Source organism: Argiope bruennichi, chromosome 7 (assembly GCF_947563725.1).
Source record: "Argiope bruennichi chromosome 7, qqArgBrue1.1, whole genome shotgun sequence".
Taxonomy (NCBI): domain Eukaryota; kingdom Metazoa; phylum Arthropoda; class Arachnida; order Araneae; family Araneidae; genus Argiope; species Argiope bruennichi.
The window spans coordinates 67,843,042-67,862,256 of NC_079157.1; the positions used below are offsets into that span (position 1 = coordinate 67,843,042).

The 19,215-nt window shown below is 30.7% G+C and overlaps 1 protein-coding gene across 1 annotated transcript; it reads left to right on the top strand.

Moving 5' to 3' along the window:
• The first annotated feature begins 15,206 nt into the window (after positions 1 to 15,206).
• Positions 15,207 to 18,844, top strand: LOC129975417 (spidroin-2-like). Its single transcript, XM_056088480.1, has 2 exons — positions 15,207 to 16,062; positions 18,393 to 18,844. Exons 1-2 carry the CDS (start codon positions 15,228 to 15,230, stop codon positions 18,842 to 18,844), a joined length of 1,287 nt encoding a protein of 428 aa, XP_055944455.1. The 5' UTR covers positions 15,207 to 15,227.
• The last annotated feature ends 371 nt before the right edge of the window (positions 18,845 to 19,215 follow it).

The window sequence follows — 19,215 nt, forward strand, 5'->3', positions numbered from 1 at the left end:
TCTCATGGAATTTTCTAGAATTAAAAAAAGTTTTATTTATCACATGAAAATTTTGGTAGGAAGGCGCAACGGGAAAACAAAAAATTATTTTACCTTACCTGTTTTCTTCATTTCATCTTTCGTCTGGATACGCAACTTGTTTTCTTCCCTAAAAGAAAATCAAAAGGTTATTCTTATTTTACGAAAAGATTGAGAATAGGTGTTTACAAAGAATTCAAATAAGACATAGTTTGCAGTAGCTTAGATGACTGGCTAAGACTAAGAAAGTAGGCCACTTTTTTCGTTGCATGTGGTTGATTAAAACAGAAATTACCATTTTCGGTTATGTTCAAAGCAACAATGTGTCATTTCAAACCAATTCTATTGGCTACGTAGGTTCTAGAATGTTCTCTCACGCATGCAAGGAAAGCAAAAAAATGCTGATTACACGAAGCTTGTGCATGGTCAGGTGCTTCAAAAGCACGTGTTGATTTCTTCAGAAAAAAAAAATCATACTTATATTAGCTGAAGTCAGTTAGCTTTTTATCACCAATTAAGAGTAAACCTTATCGCGAAATAATTAATGCAAGACAATAATAGAGCTTAAATAAATATGTGTAGATTAAAAATGCAAAAAATAAATAATTAATTAATAGCTGAAATTTCGTTATATGCATTTCGGAATATGGAAAAAAAAATTGAGTAAAGAAATTTCGAATGTAAGTAATAAGAAATATTGAATAATAATTTCTAGAAGAAAAATAACTCAATCGTACTCGTATAATAATTCATTAGTCATAGGATAAAGTGTAAGTAAAAATAAGAATGCAAAACCTAATATAATATTATAAAAGTTGAAATTACCTCATATCCAAAATTAAATTCTAATCAGATCTGCAAGATGTTTTATTTATTTGTTGTTGTTCTTATTTTTACCTTTTTTTTTATTTCAGATGATAATATCGCATACCTTTTTTTTTTCAACTTAGAATTTACTTTTTTTCAAGTAACAGAAAGCTTATAAATTTAATTGCAAGTATCTTCACCAATTTTATAGATGCTCCATGAACCATTTTCCTGTACTTTTATTATGGTACATTTTTCTAACTGGATTTTTTGCCCGATCTCCTTTTTTTATACATATAATTTCCTTATTTCGCTCATAGAAGCGCTGTAATCTATCTTAATAAATGCAGCATAATTACTTTACTATGATTTAATAAAGGAGATCCTTAACTTCCTATTCTGCTACGCTGAAGGGGATACTTTCTGCAGGAGGATGACCGATGAAACACATCCGTTTATATCGAACAAAAACAGAAAATTGAGTGAACATTTTCTTTCAGTTATTTTTGTTCGAAAGACTATTGTAGGGATTTCTCTGACAAATATGGATTCAGGAAAAGGAATCTTAGGTATTTTTGAAGGAAATACCGTGGACTCAAAGACTTTTATCTCTTCGCTTGCATCGTGAGAATTACGAAGTGAACACTTTTTAGAGCGCGTGTTAGATATATGTAAATAAAAAAGTAGGATTTGGATCAGAGAGCATTTTAAAATGATGTAAAAATATTTTTTGTGCAATGATTTGTTCATATGTTATAAATGATGGACGTAAAATTTTCCAATCTACATTTCACTACTTTTAAACAATCGCAGAAATGTTTTTAATAGCACAGTCAATCTTTCTCGTATAATAATTCAGTGCGCTATGAAACATGTGTACGAAATTCCGTTGGATTCCGTCGTTTGATATGGAAATGTATAAGGTTCAAACACACAAACAAGAAAAAAACAGAAATAGATTTTTAATTTTTTTCATAAGATCTATATATCGTATTTGTACCTTTTTAACCGTACTTTAAAATGTGACCTTTTTGTATTCATTAAAGGATTTTTTTTTATCAGTTTTGAATGATATTAGATTCCACTGATTCTGGTAACGAAGAATTTTATTCTAATATCTTTATTATTTTTCTTAAATGCTCTTTATTTTCGCAATTTTTATGACTTGATAATATTATATCGTTTTTTGAACAGTTTTAAATAAGAGAAATGAGACTGATATATCATATTTTTTTCATTTTTATCAAATAATAATTATATACTAAGAAAAAGCTCCTTTCGTTGTAATAGCGATATATCTCTACTGTAAAAGAAAAAATTCTTACTATGCCACTGGCATCAAAAACTTTCGTTTTTTTATTTATTTATTTTTTTATTATTTGGTAAAATTATCATTAAAATATTCTAAATCCTTTTTAGTCAAAGACATTTTTCGAGACAACTCTCTCTTTTATCTATCTATATCTATTTAATATTTGAAACAAATAAATCGGTCTTATTACTTCTTAATGTGCAATAGCAACAGCCAAATGTAACTAAACCATCGTGCAAACATTTCAGACTACATTATTGAGCTTAATTCAAATTTTGCTTAACTAATTCATGGAGCAGTAGAATAAGAACAGAAATGCTCGGAAAAGGATTCGCTGTGCCATCGAAACCGCCATCCATCCTGTGCCATCGAAACCGCCATTCAGAGGAAAGAAACATAATTGAAATCAAGTTAATAAAAACAGGCATAAGGCATCAAGTTTCATCGAGGGCTATAACAGACTTAACCATCGCTAGACTGGTAATCGCTATGAAAGGCATTCTTAAAACAATTTTATTTTATAAAATACTAGACGCCTTTGGCCACCAGCCGGTTCGCCAATCTAAATGTTTGTTAAAATTTTAATAATTAAATATTTTATGCAATTCCTACTTTAATAGCTTCTTCATCAAAATATTTTAAAACTTCAAATTTTGATAGTGATATAATTCACTCATAATATCATAAAGGCCTTCAGTCATAACGTAATATGTATCTCTCTCATTTTCTGTTAGCTCCCGTAGAATTTATGCCTGAAATTAAAGTGGAAAGGATTAATCTGCCATTAATATAATAATATTTTTTGCTGAAATTAAGCATTTTTTTATGATATGATTACTGAAAACAGAGTCACAGAGCGTTTAAACTTTATGGGCACTAAAGAATATCTTTCTTAATTTATGTAATATCTCAAGAATTTGTCAACGAAATTTTTCAGATTCATCATGAGCAGATCTATTAATTAACAATGTTCAATTTTAAATGCATCAAACACTAAGAAAATAAAGCGAATCGTTTAAAATAATCGGTCGAAAAAAGGTTTAAAAAAACTACTTAAAAAACGATGTACTTAAAACTATAAGCATATACAAAAAATATATAACTAACATAAATACAATTTAATTACAAAAGCATACAACTAACCTAAAAATAATTTAAATCAAGTCGCATACGTTGATAATAGTTGTCAACAATCAGAACACAATGCGCATGCGTGAAGTGAGTTATTTCATGAAACATCTAGAAATTCAATAAAATAACTAAATTACTTTAACGGTAAAGTATATAAATTTTATTTTGCCAAAGCAATAATTTGTAGTAGATTGTTTCCATTTAATTCGAATTTTTTATTCTTAATAAATAACAAGCTGGTTAATAAACGTATTCCTTATTAATAGTTTAACAGACACAATAACCAGTATTGCCGGTGAAACGCGTTGGCTGCAAAACGTGGGTAACTATTAAAAAATAAGACAGAAAAAGTTGCAGAATACATGATAGATTAATACCTTGGATAACACCCACCCACATACATACACTTAAATTTGGAATGCCAGAGTTCAGATGGTTTTCTGAGAACGCATCGTCAGTATCAGTATCAGATACAGAATGTAAGTAGTTTAGTTAAAACTGAAGCCAAAATTATTCATTCAATCCTGATTCTCTCTTATTATTATTTCTTTTAATTTTTTAAAACCAAAATGGGTTTATAGATCTTTAGACTAGAACTGTGCCGATTTTAGATTTATCGAGAAAAAAATCTATTTTCTGATATCAATTTTTTGAAAAATATCGATTTATCGATATCATAATCATAATTCATGGATCATTATGAATCGCGATGCAATAAATCGATACTCACAATTAATTTAACTGACATCGAAAAATCGATACTTTTAAGAAATCGATTTTTCGATATCAGTTATATAAAAATATTGATTTATCAGAAACACGATTATGAATCATAGTTCGCGATGGATCGCGATGCAGTAAATCAACACTCACAATTAATTTTCGTTTTCGATTTCGTTTTGGTTTTCGATTATTTTTTATTTTTGTTGCTGTTTATTGTTTTTCATCTTTGTACTTAATTTTTGTTAATATTTCTATCAATAGTGTCATATTATAATATATAAAAAAATACTTGCATTATGCAACCCATTCTGGAATAAATTGTTTTCCGTTCCGTAAAACGAAAGATATCACCAACAAATTTCTATTTAAATATAATTTTTTAAAAAGTATGTATCTTTTTCAGATATATTTACAATTCAAGCAAATTTTTAATGCTTTATTTATTTTAAACATCCGAAATATCTTCAAGAAATAATGGAAAAGTAGGTTTATAGTAATTTTCTTATCTCATCTTAAATCTTATTAAAAGCTCCAAATTTCTTTAGCAAATACTGGTGTATAATTCACAATGATGTATGTCCCTCCAAATTGTAAATTTGAGTGACTGGATTGCCGCCATAGAAATTTGGATGTTACGGACACAATAAATTACAAAATTGTCATTTCCGGTTCATGCAATAAGCTCTTCCAATAGGAAAAGTACATTTCACGATCGAAACACGGCGAATGTTAACATACCATTTTTACTGTACATCGTTCCACTTAATAATGAATTACAATTAATATCACACCTGGAATTCAAATATCATGAATATATTTCGATATCTTATTACAATACGATGAAAATTTAGAAAGAGTTTAATATGCTTTCATTTTACATTAGCATAAATAAAAATATTTAGAAATGATATACTTTTTGCCATTAGTTTGATTTCATTTAAAATCAAAATATGTTCGCAAACTAAAATTGAAAATTTTATAATGAAACAAGATAATTCCACTGATTAATTTAGAAGGAAATCGGACCTCGAACCTGAAGCCCTCCAGTTCCGAAGCCGAGGCCTTACCAACAGGCCACCGTGGCCCTATCTGTCATAGCATGTTAATGTATAAGGGCATTAGTGTGTTAAAATAGATGTAATTAGTAATATTTAACATGCATAAGAAAAAGAAAAGAAATTCAACTTTATCATAAGAAAGTATCTATTTGAGGAAAGGATGTACTTGAATTGTCATCGTTATTACGACAAAATTAATAAAAGAAAGGAAAGCAAGCAGCAAAAGGAATTTTCCTCATCTGCTTGAATTCCGAATTGATGCAGGTAATCAAATGTTAAAGGGATATTTAAAATCGTCTGCTGATAATGCGACGTGTATATTGAATATAAAACGAATTTTAAATAAAATCCTTAAATAAATTCAAATTTCATTCATAATCTTCAGTTTCTTATATAATACGATGAATTTTGTAGAAATAATTTAATACACTCATTATTTGAATAAAAATAGTTAAAACTGATATACATTGTATAATAAATTTGATTTTAATTAAAATTAAATTATATTCGTTAACAAAACAATATAGAAAATAACATAAGAAAGTAAATTGCTTTGAGAAGTTTTTCCACTAAATAATTTGGATGCAAAATTTAGAATTATCGATTTTTACTTATTAAAGGGATATTAAAAAATGAGCAGAAATTAGAAATTTTCATACGCACTTAAAGGTTTCATACGAATTTTCACAAGATTTAGCTTTTCCAATTTTTTACAAAATATTTTGCCAGAAAATCTATGTTCCTTCATAATTTTCCGCTGTTATCAAAAGCGATTTTAATTTACTTAAATAATGCTCATGAAATTTTCGAATAGTAAATATGGTTTTCTTATCAAATACAGGCTTAATAAATAGATGCAAGATTCAACTGCAGCATTCCAATAATTAATGTGCTCTACAGGGGAACAAGCTACATGTCTATCTGCGATTGAAATGAATGAATTAAAAAAGCTTTTTGTCTCAAAAAGTTTATCGCGATATTTTCTAAAAGAAAACGGTTTTCTCTTATCACGTGTAAAATCTTTGAGAAGGCTCAATAGGCAAATAAAAAAAATGATTTCACCTGACATTCGTCATTTCGTATTTCGCCTGTGTAAGCAACTTGTTTTCGTCCCTAAGAGAAAAATCAATAGGTCACACTTATTTTAAGAAAATTTTTGCTTGCTAACCTGTTACCTTTCAAATTTCGTGCTCACAAAGTTTTTCCAGAAAGATACATGTTAGCTACATTAGCATTTTTTGATCAAAACAAGATGACCGAAACAAGGTCAAGACATGGCAAATGGTAACGTGTTATTTACTTTTACGTGTGCTAGCTCGAAATACGAACTTCCATTTTTGGTTATTTCCAAAGGACAACGTGCCACTTCAAACAAATTTCGGTAGCTGAGAAGTTTCTAGAAAGTTCTCTGACGCATGGAAAGAACCTGTAGAATGATGAGTTGCCTGCACGAAGTTCCCGATGCGCCAGGTGTCTCAAAACCACCTGTCGACTGCTTTAGAAAAACACCTTATTGAATATTAACTAAAGTGCCACTGAGTCAAAGTTTAACTATTTAATAGCAATCAATAATAAGAATTCTTTCCAAATTACTAACGAAAGAGAACATTGGAGTTTAAATAAATGTCTATTATTAACAAGCCAAAACATTAATATATAATTAAATACAGTGTTGAATTGTGGTGATATTCCTTTGGGAACATGGAAAAAAGAATGAACAAAGAAATTTCGAAACTGATCAATTGGGAATATGCATTAACAATTTTATATATAATTAAATGGTAGTCGTAAAATAAATCTGTTGTAGTAAGGAGGCATGTTAATTACAAAGAGTAGGGGATGTAGAGATACGAAACGTAATAACAATTGCATAGAAATCAAAAAGTCTGTTTATTGAATCCATATAAGGTAAAATTTACTTATCTGTTTTAAGAAGAAATTTTATTTATTTGTTTTGCTAGTTTTCGCATTTTAATTTTTCTGTTTTGAAATACAAATCACTCATATTTTTACAACAATACAGTAATGATGTTGCAGCGATGTTTCTTTGTTCTCATCTAAGTTTTTCTTGAATATCTTTAAAACTCCCCAGTTCTCGCCCTACACACTTATATCAAATTATAGAATATAAAATTCCGTACATTTACAAGCTTTTATTTTTCTTCAAGCCTTAATATTTTGCAAATATGGGTTCTAAACTGCTTTTTCATTTTCAGTAATTTACAACACCCTAAATCATCAAATCGCATGTTACCAGCGTGAAAGAAAAATTTAAAAATGTGCTTTCACTTTCACAAATTCATAGTTGAAACACCATTTGTTTTTTTTATTAATTTTTTACAGTTTCCAACTGTTTTCCGACTCTCTATATTTTTTCGATTTTCACCTATTAGATGTCGTTTGGGACCCCAAGTTGTATGGTGATTCTTTATCCTCTTGATGCCTATTATCACCCCTCTGAATTTGTCAGTCGAATTCGGCAACACCCTCTATGTATGTATGTATATATATATATATATATATATATATATATATATATATATATATATAGAGAGAGAGAGAGAGAGAGAGAGAGAAATGGATAGAAAATAGAGAGGGAGAAACACATATGAATATCGTTGATGACTAATCTAGGATGCAAGCATATTAAGAAGGTACGAAATAGTAAAAAGAGCCTGGAAAAACATTGAAAGTTTTAAAAAAGGGATTTTGCCGACTCAATATTTTGGTTTTGACAAATTTTTGACTAACTGATAGGAAAAAGAGCCAATACAACACTGAGGTTAGAGAGAGAAGCCTGAGAAAATATGCTTATAAATATGAACGGTTGAAAATATTTCATTTTAAAACGCATATTGAATATGTATCTCTCTCTATTTGTAACTATATCTCTCTTTATATATATATATATATATATATATATATATATATATATATATATATATATATATATATATATATATATATATATATATATATATATATATATATATATATATATATATATATATACACAGGGTGTCTCAAAAACCTTGACCGTGGCTTTTATTCCTTAAATATTGATTATAGACATATACTGGTAAAAGTTGCGTAAAAAAAGGTACAAAAGGTTATGAAATCGATTAAAATTTTCAGGGGATTAAAAAAATAAAAAAATTAAATTTTTATACAGATCCCGCTCAAAATAATTCCCAATGAGTAAAATGTGCCCCATCCTCTAATAAGGTCATATACAAAATTTCAGAATTTTATCATGTAAACTCTCAAAGATATGTTAAAACAAAGTTGCTGAAGGGTCAATCACAAATTAAAAGGCAAATGTTTACAGCTTCAGTGCAGATGACGCGACGCAGGAATGCATCATAAGGAAATAAAATATGTTTCATATCTTTAGTTTTAAATACAAATTTTAAAATCTATGCTTCCTGAAAAATATTTTAAAATTTTATATCATGAATGACAGAATATAACTTAAAAAAAGCACAGTTAATGAACTTGTAAAAAAACTTAGAAATGTTTGCGTATGCAAATATATGCCTCTGATTGGTGCGTCCCATAATCTCAACAGACGCGACATTATATTATGTTATTTCTGCTCTGTCGTTGATCAATAACATAGCTTACGTAAGAATAACTCGCACATAAATATTTCACACTTCTGCTACATTTTGAAAGAGCAATTACCCTGTACAAACAGTATGTCACAATACAGCAATGAAGAACTTTTTGAAATCGTAATGCTTTACAGCTTATGCAATCGCAATGTTAGCGAAACTGCACAGGAATTTCGGTGTAAATATTCCAATTCCCGATATCCTTCTGGGAGATTTATTTCCCGATTAGTGCAACGAATTCGTGAAACTGGAAGCGTATATCCTGTAGGTGGACCAGGTAGGCCCATACTTCACTCATCTGATGAAGAAATTGATATTTTGGCTTACTTTTGCAGTCATCCACATAATAGTGTTCGTACTGCTGCTTCAGAAATGAACCTGTCACACACAACAGTGTGGAGAATGCTGAGACGGAATTGATGGCATCCTTTCAGCATTCATGGTGTGCAGGGACAGGAGCCAACAGATTCTCAACGCCGTCTAGATTTTTGTAATTGGGCTCCTAATCAAGAAGATGCTAATCCCTCTTTCCTGAAAAACATAATTTGGACAGACGAATGTTTTAAACAAGATGGATGCATAAATCCTCAAAATGAACTTTTTTGGTCAGACACAATCCTTTCGTGGTACGTGCTATTCATTATCAGAGGCAATTTTCTGTGAATGCATGGTGTGGTATTTTCAAAAACCGCTTGGTTGGACCCATACTTTATGATGGTATGTTGACGGGAGACAGGTATGTTAATGAGACTCTGAATGTGGTTATTCCTGATCTTACGCAGGAACTTCCTCTAACAGTACTTCCACATGTTTGGTCTCAACATGGTGGATCTCCAGCTCACCACCACTCGGGAGACAGGTATGTTAATGAGACTCTGAATGTGGTTATTCCTGATTTTATGGAGGAATTTCCTCTAACAGTATTTCCACATGTTTGGTTTCAACATGATGGAACTCTAGCTCACCATGCTACAGTTGTAAAACACTGGTTAAATAAGGAGTTTCCAGATAAGTGGATTGGCTTGCATGGTACAGCCGAATTTCCCCCTAGATCACCTGATTTAACGCCTATGGATTTGTTTTGTGGGTTCGTTTACGTACAGCGGTTTATTTGTCACCTCCCTTAAATAAAGCAGAATTGCAACAATGCATTTTAGTGGGTTGTAACCGAATTAAGCCGAATTAGAGGGTTGAAACCGAACAAGAATTTGATAGAGTGTACAGAAGTGTCATCAGACGAATGCAGCTCTGTATTGGCATGGATGGAAAACATTTTGAACAAGTTATGTAATCTTTCTTTTAAGTTATTATTTCTATAAATTTTTAATACTTTTGAATCAATACATAGCAAAATTATTATTTATATATCCAACCATTACTTTCTTTGTTAATTTGTACGACCCTTAAAATACGAACATCTGATATGATTTTTCCTCTTTCCGAACTCATACCCCTGAAAATTTTAATCGATTTTATAACATTTTGCAATTTTTACGCAATTTTGTAATTTACATTATACGTCAATGATCAATATTTAACGAATAAAAGCCGCGGTCAAGGTTTTCGATACACCCTATATATATATATATATATATTTATATATATGTATGTGTGTGTGTGTGTAATGATATTTTAAATTTCATTTAATCCTAATTAATTCCCAAAGTTTAATCTTAATTCAGCCCATACTAACTTTATTCTAAAATGTTCTCTTATTTCCTGATCCCATTTCACCTTTTTTATTTTATTAATTCAACAGAAGCTTTGTAAAAATGCTTAAATCTACACTTAACACGCTCCGAGTAAAGAGATAAAAAACTGTCCAGCCAAGCACATTCTTTTAAAAGATCCCTATAATTCCCTTACCTGAACGATAAGTGCAAAGAAATCCCTATCAAAATCTCACAGTACATAATCATGGGGATAAATATTTCATTGGATCTTTTCTCTTTTCGCTCTAGTGCTGTTCTGTGTGCCTCGTCGTTTCTGCTTGTACATAAATTATGCCTCCCGGAATGGAATAAAAGGGAAGTTTAAAATTCGAAAGTGTCTTCTCTCTCTTCGGACTCTGTTTAAAAAATTATATATATACACGTGCGTTTTTTGCATGTAAATTGTATAAAAGCATTTGTCTTTACTTGGTTTCAAAATTTGGCTAAAATGAGACACAGCATTATCGCTTAGTGCATTTGCAGCTTGCACAGCTACTGTCTTATCAGGCCATTGTTTCTCAACATAAGAGGCAATAATTTATCCTATTTTCAGCATCTTCCTTATTTCATTGGAAATTTGTTGTTCTGGTTGAGTCTATTATTTATGTTTCTTCCGACCAAATTTCTTCCACAGGTTTATGCTCTGACATAGAATGCAGCTCCAAAAGCTTTTCGGTAGTTCTGGCTATTGATTTCCACCAACTCATGGATATTGTTGCTCTCCATCTCTAGCCCCATAATCTTGTTAAGACAAAATCTTGTCGATAAAGACTCCACAGGTACTTTCTCAACTCATCGAAGTCCCATCTGACAACGGTATTCATCAAAAATTTATTTCATGTGATTATGGCGTTTCTTTTCAAATAAGCGCTCAGCCCAGACTGTTACAAGCCAATCCAACATTTGACGTCATGGTGCCTCCTCGCCACTCTTTCTGCAAAACATCGCTAGTTAAACGAGTCACTTCTATGAATTTTTGCTGTGCTCATTAAATAAGGTTTGATAGTATGTTTATTTTTCTTGTTAGTAGGAGAATTTTGCCGATGATATTCAAAGCAATATATCTTTTACGTAATTTCTCACTAAGTAGTTTAAAATTAACATTCTTTTTTCGAAAACTCAGACGAAACAGAATTTTTGCAGAAAGAAATAAAAATGCCCTGGCATATCCATACTAATCTCTAACATAATCCACCTAGGTTCCGGACCTCAAATCTTTTGGTTCTAAAAATTAATAATTTAGTTTTACAATAATGACTTAACATTAGTTTCAAAGATTTTACCAGACATTAAACCTGCACTTTTAATAGATAATTTTTGCCAAAGAATTTGCAATTCACAAAATTAAATAAATAACCCTTAAATTGAATTATGCAGAGTTTTAATTTCTAACATAATCAATCCACCTAGGTTCCGGACCTCAAATCTTTTGGTTCTAAAAATTAATAATTTAGTTTTACAATAATGACTTAACATTAGTTTCGAAGATTTTACCAGACATTAAACCTGCACTTTTAATAGATAATTTTTGACAAAGAATTTGCAATTCACAAAATTAAATAAATAACCCTTAAATTGAATTATGCAGAGTTTTAATTTCTAATGTATCGCTAAAATAATGATTACACTAGTTTTTCTCCATCGGTTTCATTTTTTTAACTCAAATTCCGTAAATGGAATTAGGAAAGATATAAGAAAGATATTTTCAGTAGATAATGAATTATATATATATTTCTGCTTAGACTGATTACGGAATTGAAGTCAATTTAGAATTCGGAAAGAAAATTAAATAAACATTATTGTAAAGCTAAATGATTAATTTTGCTCCTTATCAGAAAATGAGAAAGGAGAGGTATCAAGATTAGTGTATCCTGGATTTGATTTTTCATCCTGTATTTGATTCAAACATTTCCTCTTATATCTCGGGGGAAATCGAATTAAAAAACCTTCATAAAATGTTTTTAGCAGTATCAGCAGTGTAGTTATGAATTCTAGAAAAAGGAAATAATCAATATTGACGTTACTAATTAAAATGAAAAAAAGGTATTTTTTGTAGTGATAACCCGAATTAACTATGGAATATGCGTTTTAACTTACAATGCATGAGAGAACTCGAATTAACTAGCAAAAACGGGTTCGGGTGACAGCGCTAGAACGGACCGGTTTTTCCTGCTGTAGTATATTTCAGCTAATCAGGGTAGAGTTCAGTTTAGTTTAATTATATTAACGTCCCGTTTAAAGCAACACTAGGGCTATTTTGGGACGGACCTCGTAATTTTGAACCTCGGTCAGATGACGAAGACGACACCTGAGCTGGCACTCCCCTCTCCACACCAGCGGGAGGACGTTTGGTCATGACGGATTTAAGGTGCAATAGACCCCCTTACGCGACGATTCTTCGGTGGAATCGGGAGACGAACCTGAAACCCTCTGGTTCCGAAGCCGAGACCTTACCACCAGGCCACCGCGGCCCCTGATCAGGGTCGAAGTTTGATATAAAAGTTTATCATATTCACTGATTTTCAGATCTGAATTCGATATATCGCCGCAAAGGTTCTTGACTCAAGAACGAATACTGAATCAAGACATTTCGCTGAGAACAGTAGCAAGAAAAGGGGCTGTAGGAATTGGACAAGTGTTCATCCGTTGTTCTTGTAAAAAAGATTGTTCTTCAAAAAGATGTTTCTGTATGAAAAATAATTCTCTTTGCAATTCTAAGTATCATAATAGTTCGTCTTGTCGAAATAAGTAATTTGCAATAATGGTCGGTGTTAAACAACATCCAAATAAAGTATATTTTTCTCCAATGATTTCTCTCCTCAAGCACTGTTTTACTGAGTAGGGTTTTACACAATAATTTTTGATAGAGACAAATAATATTGTCTAACAAAAATCAGTCAAAACACGAATAAAATGGGTTCTCCCTAGCGCTGTCAGTTAGAACGCATTTTCGCTAGTTAATTTCGGTTGTCTCTAGCACTGTTTGTTAAAACGCGTTTTCCCTAATCAATTCCGCTTTTGACTGATTTGGACTTTTCACTGTAACATATATATATTATTCGTAATTTTATTTTTAGATAATAATTTTATTAGATAATGCCAAAAAATTAGATAATTAGATAATGATTATCTTAGATAATGACAAATCAGGTATTGATTATCTTAGATAATGACAAATTAGATATTGATTATCTTAGATAATGATAAATTAGATAATTATTATCTTAGATAAGGACAAATTAGAAAATTAGATAATGATTATCTTAGATAATGACAAATTAGATAATTAGATAACGATTATGTTAGATAATGACAAATTAGATAATTAGATAACGATTATCTTACATAATGACAAATTAAATAATAAGATAATGATTATCTTAGATAATATCAAATTAGATAATTGGATAATGATATTATCTAATTTGAATAGCAAAATTAGATAAAGATATTATATAATTTTCATAGCAAAATTAGATAAAAAATATTATATAATTTTAATAGCAAAATTAGATAATGTCATTATCTAATTTTGCCAGAAAGAAATAATATTAATTGAATGATATTCATATCATTAACACACTTTTAACGTATTTACTAAATGTGTCATGAATTTTTCAAAATTTCGTTATATCTGTGTCTCGTTTTGGGAAAAATTCAGCGCTATTTTGGCACGAACCTCATAATTTTGAAACATGTTGACGCCTAAACTGAAACTGAAGCAGCGATTAAAGAAAAAATGTTTAATTAAGCTGCTTAATTTAATTAAGCTCTACTGCTTAATTATGTGCCTGCAATTCATAAGATTTTAAACATAGATAATTTTCCCACAATCATAATCATTTTATTACAAAAAAGAAACTTTATATTTTTTTTGCTGCATTTCAACTTCCTAAAATAACAAAATTTTTCTCAATAATGTGTTTCCTAATTGGTTTACAATAAGCATTCTGAACATTATGGAAATATTTCCTTTCTTAAAGCAAAAAAAAAAAAAAAAAAAAAAAAAAAAAAAAACTTTTTCTTACCAATAAACGCTTCTGAACATAAAACTAATTTAATTCGTCTAAGGAAGAATAACCTTTCGAGTGATTTCAAACAAAATGAAAAATATATATATATATTTTATAAACTTATGAAATGTATGAAAATATCTTAGGTATCAATTAATTTTTCAATATTTGCAACAGTAGTTAAAGAACATTTTGCAAAACATCTTAATGATATTAATGATAAAATTTATAATTTATAAAAATTTCGCAATAATTTTAAAATTATTTAAAGAAACATATAAAGCAATACAACAAAAATCTGTTATTTCTTTAAACTTATTTAAAATGAAAAAAATTCAAAAAAAAAATACTGAGCACAAAACGCAAATTAATAAGAATGCGACGGAAATTTTCAAAAGTTTTATTTGAAGCATAATTTTTTATATTTTTGTGTATATGTATTAATTCTTTTATCAAATGAATAAAGACTTTTTTTACAATTACAATTTTGATCTGATATTCATTTCAAAAATGATAAATAATATACAAGTAAATTTAAAAATTGTTAAAAGAGAAATGCGGCTAAAACTTGTATGAAGATTAAAAAAAAAATGCATTCATTAATACGAAGTCTAGCCTCCACGAGCAGTAGTTTAATATCACGCAAACAGGTGACATTCACACGTCATGAGATATCTTCTGATCACTCCAGAATATTCTACAGAAACAAAATAGTGTTAAAAATAATGAACTAGGTTATGAATGTTGAAATAGCTGGCATTGATACACGCAAATGTATGATATAAAAGGGAGAGAAAGTTGTTGCAAAGACATTCGGACGAGTTCTATTCTCAAAGAAAATGAATTGGTCTATTCGTCTTGCGCTTTTAGGTTTTGTGGTGCTCAGCACCCAAACCGTTTTTTCTGCGGCACAGGGTGCGACTCCATGGGAGAACTCTCAACTCGCAGAGGAATTCATCAACAGCTTTCTAAGATTCATAGCACAAAGCGGCGCCTTTTCCCCAAACCAACTGGATGACATGTCTTCCATTGGAGACACCTTGAAGACTGCAATTGAAAAAATGGCCCAAAGCCGGAAAAGCTCCAAATCGAAGCTTCAGGCATTAAACATGGCGTTTGCTTCTTCAATGGCTGAGATTGCTGTAGCAGAGCAAGGAGGTCTAAGTTTAGAAGCAAAAACGAATGCCATCGCAAATGCCCTCACTTCGGCCTTTTTGGAAACAACTGGCGTAGTAAACCAACAGTTTGTCAGCGAAATCAAAGGCCTAATTTATATGATCGCTCAGGCATCATCAAATGAAATTTCAGGTTCAGCCGCAGCTGCCGGAGGAGGTTCTGGAGGAGGAGGAGGCTCTGGCCAAGGAGGTTATGGACAAGGAGCATCTGCATCTGCTAGTGCCGCCGCTGCCTACGGCTCGGCTCCACAAGGTGCAAGAGGACCAGCACCACAAGGACCATCCCAACAAGGGCCTGTAAGTCAACCATCATATGGATCTAGTGCAACTGTGACAATAACCACAGTTGGAGGAAGGCAACAAGGTCCAACAGGACCCAGTCAACAAGGACCAGGACAACAAGGACCTGGAGGTCAAGGACCCTATGGGCCAAGTGCAGCCGCTGCATCAGCTGCTGTAAGCGGATATGGACCAGGAGCTGGACAACAAGGGCAGCAAGGTGATTTATATTTTTTATTTATATTATACTTTAATCTATCTAATATGATAGGTATATTAGAACTGGTCACTAGTCCGTTTTACTGCCTAGAGCAATACATCAGCTTTAATTTCTCCCTCTACACAATATGACTAAACATTAATCCTCAACAGACACATTAATTTCCATCACTTCCATATGCAAATTGGGTATCTGGATTTGTCATGAAGAGTATAGAGCGTAGAATTATTCATTTCGAAGGCTAGACACGAGCACCAGCCAATTCACACTTTTAGCTGTAGTTTCAATTGTAGAACCAGAATCTTTGAACATTACTTACAACGTTTTTTTTTAATCAACAATTATTTTCAATGAATAGTTCATTTGCATTTTCACAAATTAATCGAAATGCGCACTTCGGCAATTAACAGAAAATTTTAATATTTATTATTTATTATGGGCCGTATAAATAATGACAGTTCTGATTATTTGTTGATATTTTTTGTTTTAATGTAATTCCTCTGTTTTGAATTAGGGAAAAAATAATCAAAAAATTTATAACGAACGAATTACATTAATTTTAACTGACAATGGTCTAAATTTCAAAAGAAATTTAGAAGTCAGAAGAGATTTACTGAAATGAGTGTCTCCGTATAAGAAAAATAGTAGGGAGAAAAGTAGTTTTTCACTCAATATTTGAATATAAGCTATCCTATCGCTTCATAACTAAGAAAGGAAGCTATAAGGCTTAAACTAAGAAAGGGAAATGCAGCCGAATTTATTGTTAATGCATAGCCGAAATTCATATGTAAATCAAAAAATATTTTTCTCATTATGTTTTACATTAATATTAAAAATTATGATATAATTCGAATTTCGCTGAAGGGAAGTAATGAAAGTTTATACATTAATTCGTTTTTAGTGTCTAAACAAATAATGAAATTTATTAAGAATAATGATTTGAATTAAAATCGATCTTGAAATCGCAAGAATTGAATTGAAAAATATATTTTTTGGGAAAATCTTTTATTGGTAATTTTATTATTATCTGCACACTGAAAGCTTCTAATCTGTTTGGCTAAGATATAATGTAATTTTTGTAAATATATATAAATTCTAACTTTAAATAATATTACCTTTCAAGTATTAAATAAAATTTAAAAAATTATTATTAAAAGATAGTGTATTTTTTCACTCTGTTAAAACACTGTTAATAACGCAAAATCTGAAATTGAAAATTTTATTTAATAATCTCACACGACTTTTATAAATGAAATTTTCAGTGAAAAGCATAATATATATATATATATATATATATATATATATATATAATAAAAGAACGAATAATCAAATATCTTATTTTATTATCTATATTATTATATTAAATATCTTTATATTTATTACTCATATATTCATTTTCACATTATTTTGTTGTCAATTTGCTAAGTTCTCTGAAATTAAAAAAAAAATATAAAAATTCTGAAAATAGAATAGAATAGTCTGCTGAAACTTCCATTAACAGAATCAGTACCCTTTCTGAACAAAAGACACATATGATTAGAAATTATTAAATTTATTGTTAATGATTACGTCTATATTCGTAATACATGAATAATCTTTCAAATATTGATACAATAAAAATTTTTATACCCCCATGAAAGCTTCGAATACCTTGCATAAAAAAGCGCAGAAACATAATGGTTAAATAAAAATAAAAAGTTAACGTTTTAAAAACACCATTTACACATCAAATGTTTAAATTGGAAAAGTAAACTACAGTTTTCCATAACACTCAAAGTAAAGAGCTTAAATTTCTATTAATTTTTTTTTTCCGAAACACGTTTTTAAACTGATATCCAAAGATTTAAAAAACTCGCCTTGATTTACAAATTATAAGATCTCTAGGCAAATTATTCCAGATGAATCAAAAGTCTCATAGACATAAATAGCAGAAATCGTGTATGTCCATTTTTACTTTATTTCGAATAATAGGCATTTTTCACTTCAAAAACGAAAAGAATACAAAGGTAAAATTTTCCTAATTATTCTACAGAAAGTGATTTCCGTTTAAAGCTTAATGATGTATTTGAATATGGAAAATTAGACAAAGGTTTTTCATATAAAAGTACTCAAAAATATCCAACGCAAATTCACGCGTTTTCTATTGTGAAAAAAAGAAATGATTCCATATTCAGGTATGCAAATAAATATAAAAATTATATGAAATTATCAATCTGAATAATTAATTCTAATTCCTAAAAATAACGAATAATAGCTTTTAAATAATAAGCGCTTTTTTTGCATCAATTTTAAAATAGAGAATTAAAAATCTATCTCAAAATTTGATAAAGGTCCAGGAGGCCAAGGACCATACGGATCTGGACAGCAAGGACCAGGAGGTGCCGGCCAACAAGGTCCTGGCAGTCAAGGACCATACGGACCAGGTGCATCTGCCGCAGCAGCAGCCGCTGGAGGCTATGGACCTGGAGCTGGACAACAAGGACCTGGAAGTCAAGGACCAGGAAGTGGTGGACAACAAGGACCTGGTGGTCAAGGACCTTATGGACCAAGTGCAGCCGCCGCAGCAGCAGCCGCTGGAGGCTATGGACCTGGAGCTGGACAACAAGGACCTGGAAGTCAAGGACCAGGAAGTGGTGGACAACAAGGACCTGGTGGTCAAGGACCTTACGGACCAAGTGCAGCCGCCGCAGCAGCAGCCGCTGGAGGCTATGGACCAGGAGCAGGACAACAAGGACCAGGAAGTGGCGGACAACAAGGTGATTTATATTTCCGTTTATACTGACTTACGTTTGGAAGTAATGGGAGGTTTATTTTAGTTATTACCATCTAAAGAAACTCACACTCTAAACGTTCGTTAATCCTTCACGTTTATTAACTTTCCAAGTTGTGTCAGTCGACGTCAAAATTGATACTCTCAGGGCGGATAATCGAAGTGTAGAAGTTCGAGTACGAAGTTGAACAAGATTTGGGTTAAATATTAAGAACCATTAAACTAGAACTTTTAAAACATGCATTTAAATATTTTAAAAAATCAGAGAAAGTGCATTAGTTTCTACACTTATTAATAAATACTAAATTTTTAAGACATTAATAAATGTGCGTTTTCCATGTGAATAAAAAATGTCACTGCCGGAAATTTGTTTAATCCAGTTT

Bases quoted from the DNA above. Each gene is read 5' to 3' on its own strand.
- LOC129975417 (XM_056088480.1), top strand. From the start codon at position 15,228: ATGAATTGGTCTATTCGTCTTGCGCTTTTAGGTTTTGTGGTGCTCAGC. The intron at 16,063-18,392 runs GTGATTTATATT...AATTTGATAAAG, and splicing joins TGGACAACAAGGGCAGCAAG to GTCCAGGAGGCCAAGGACCA.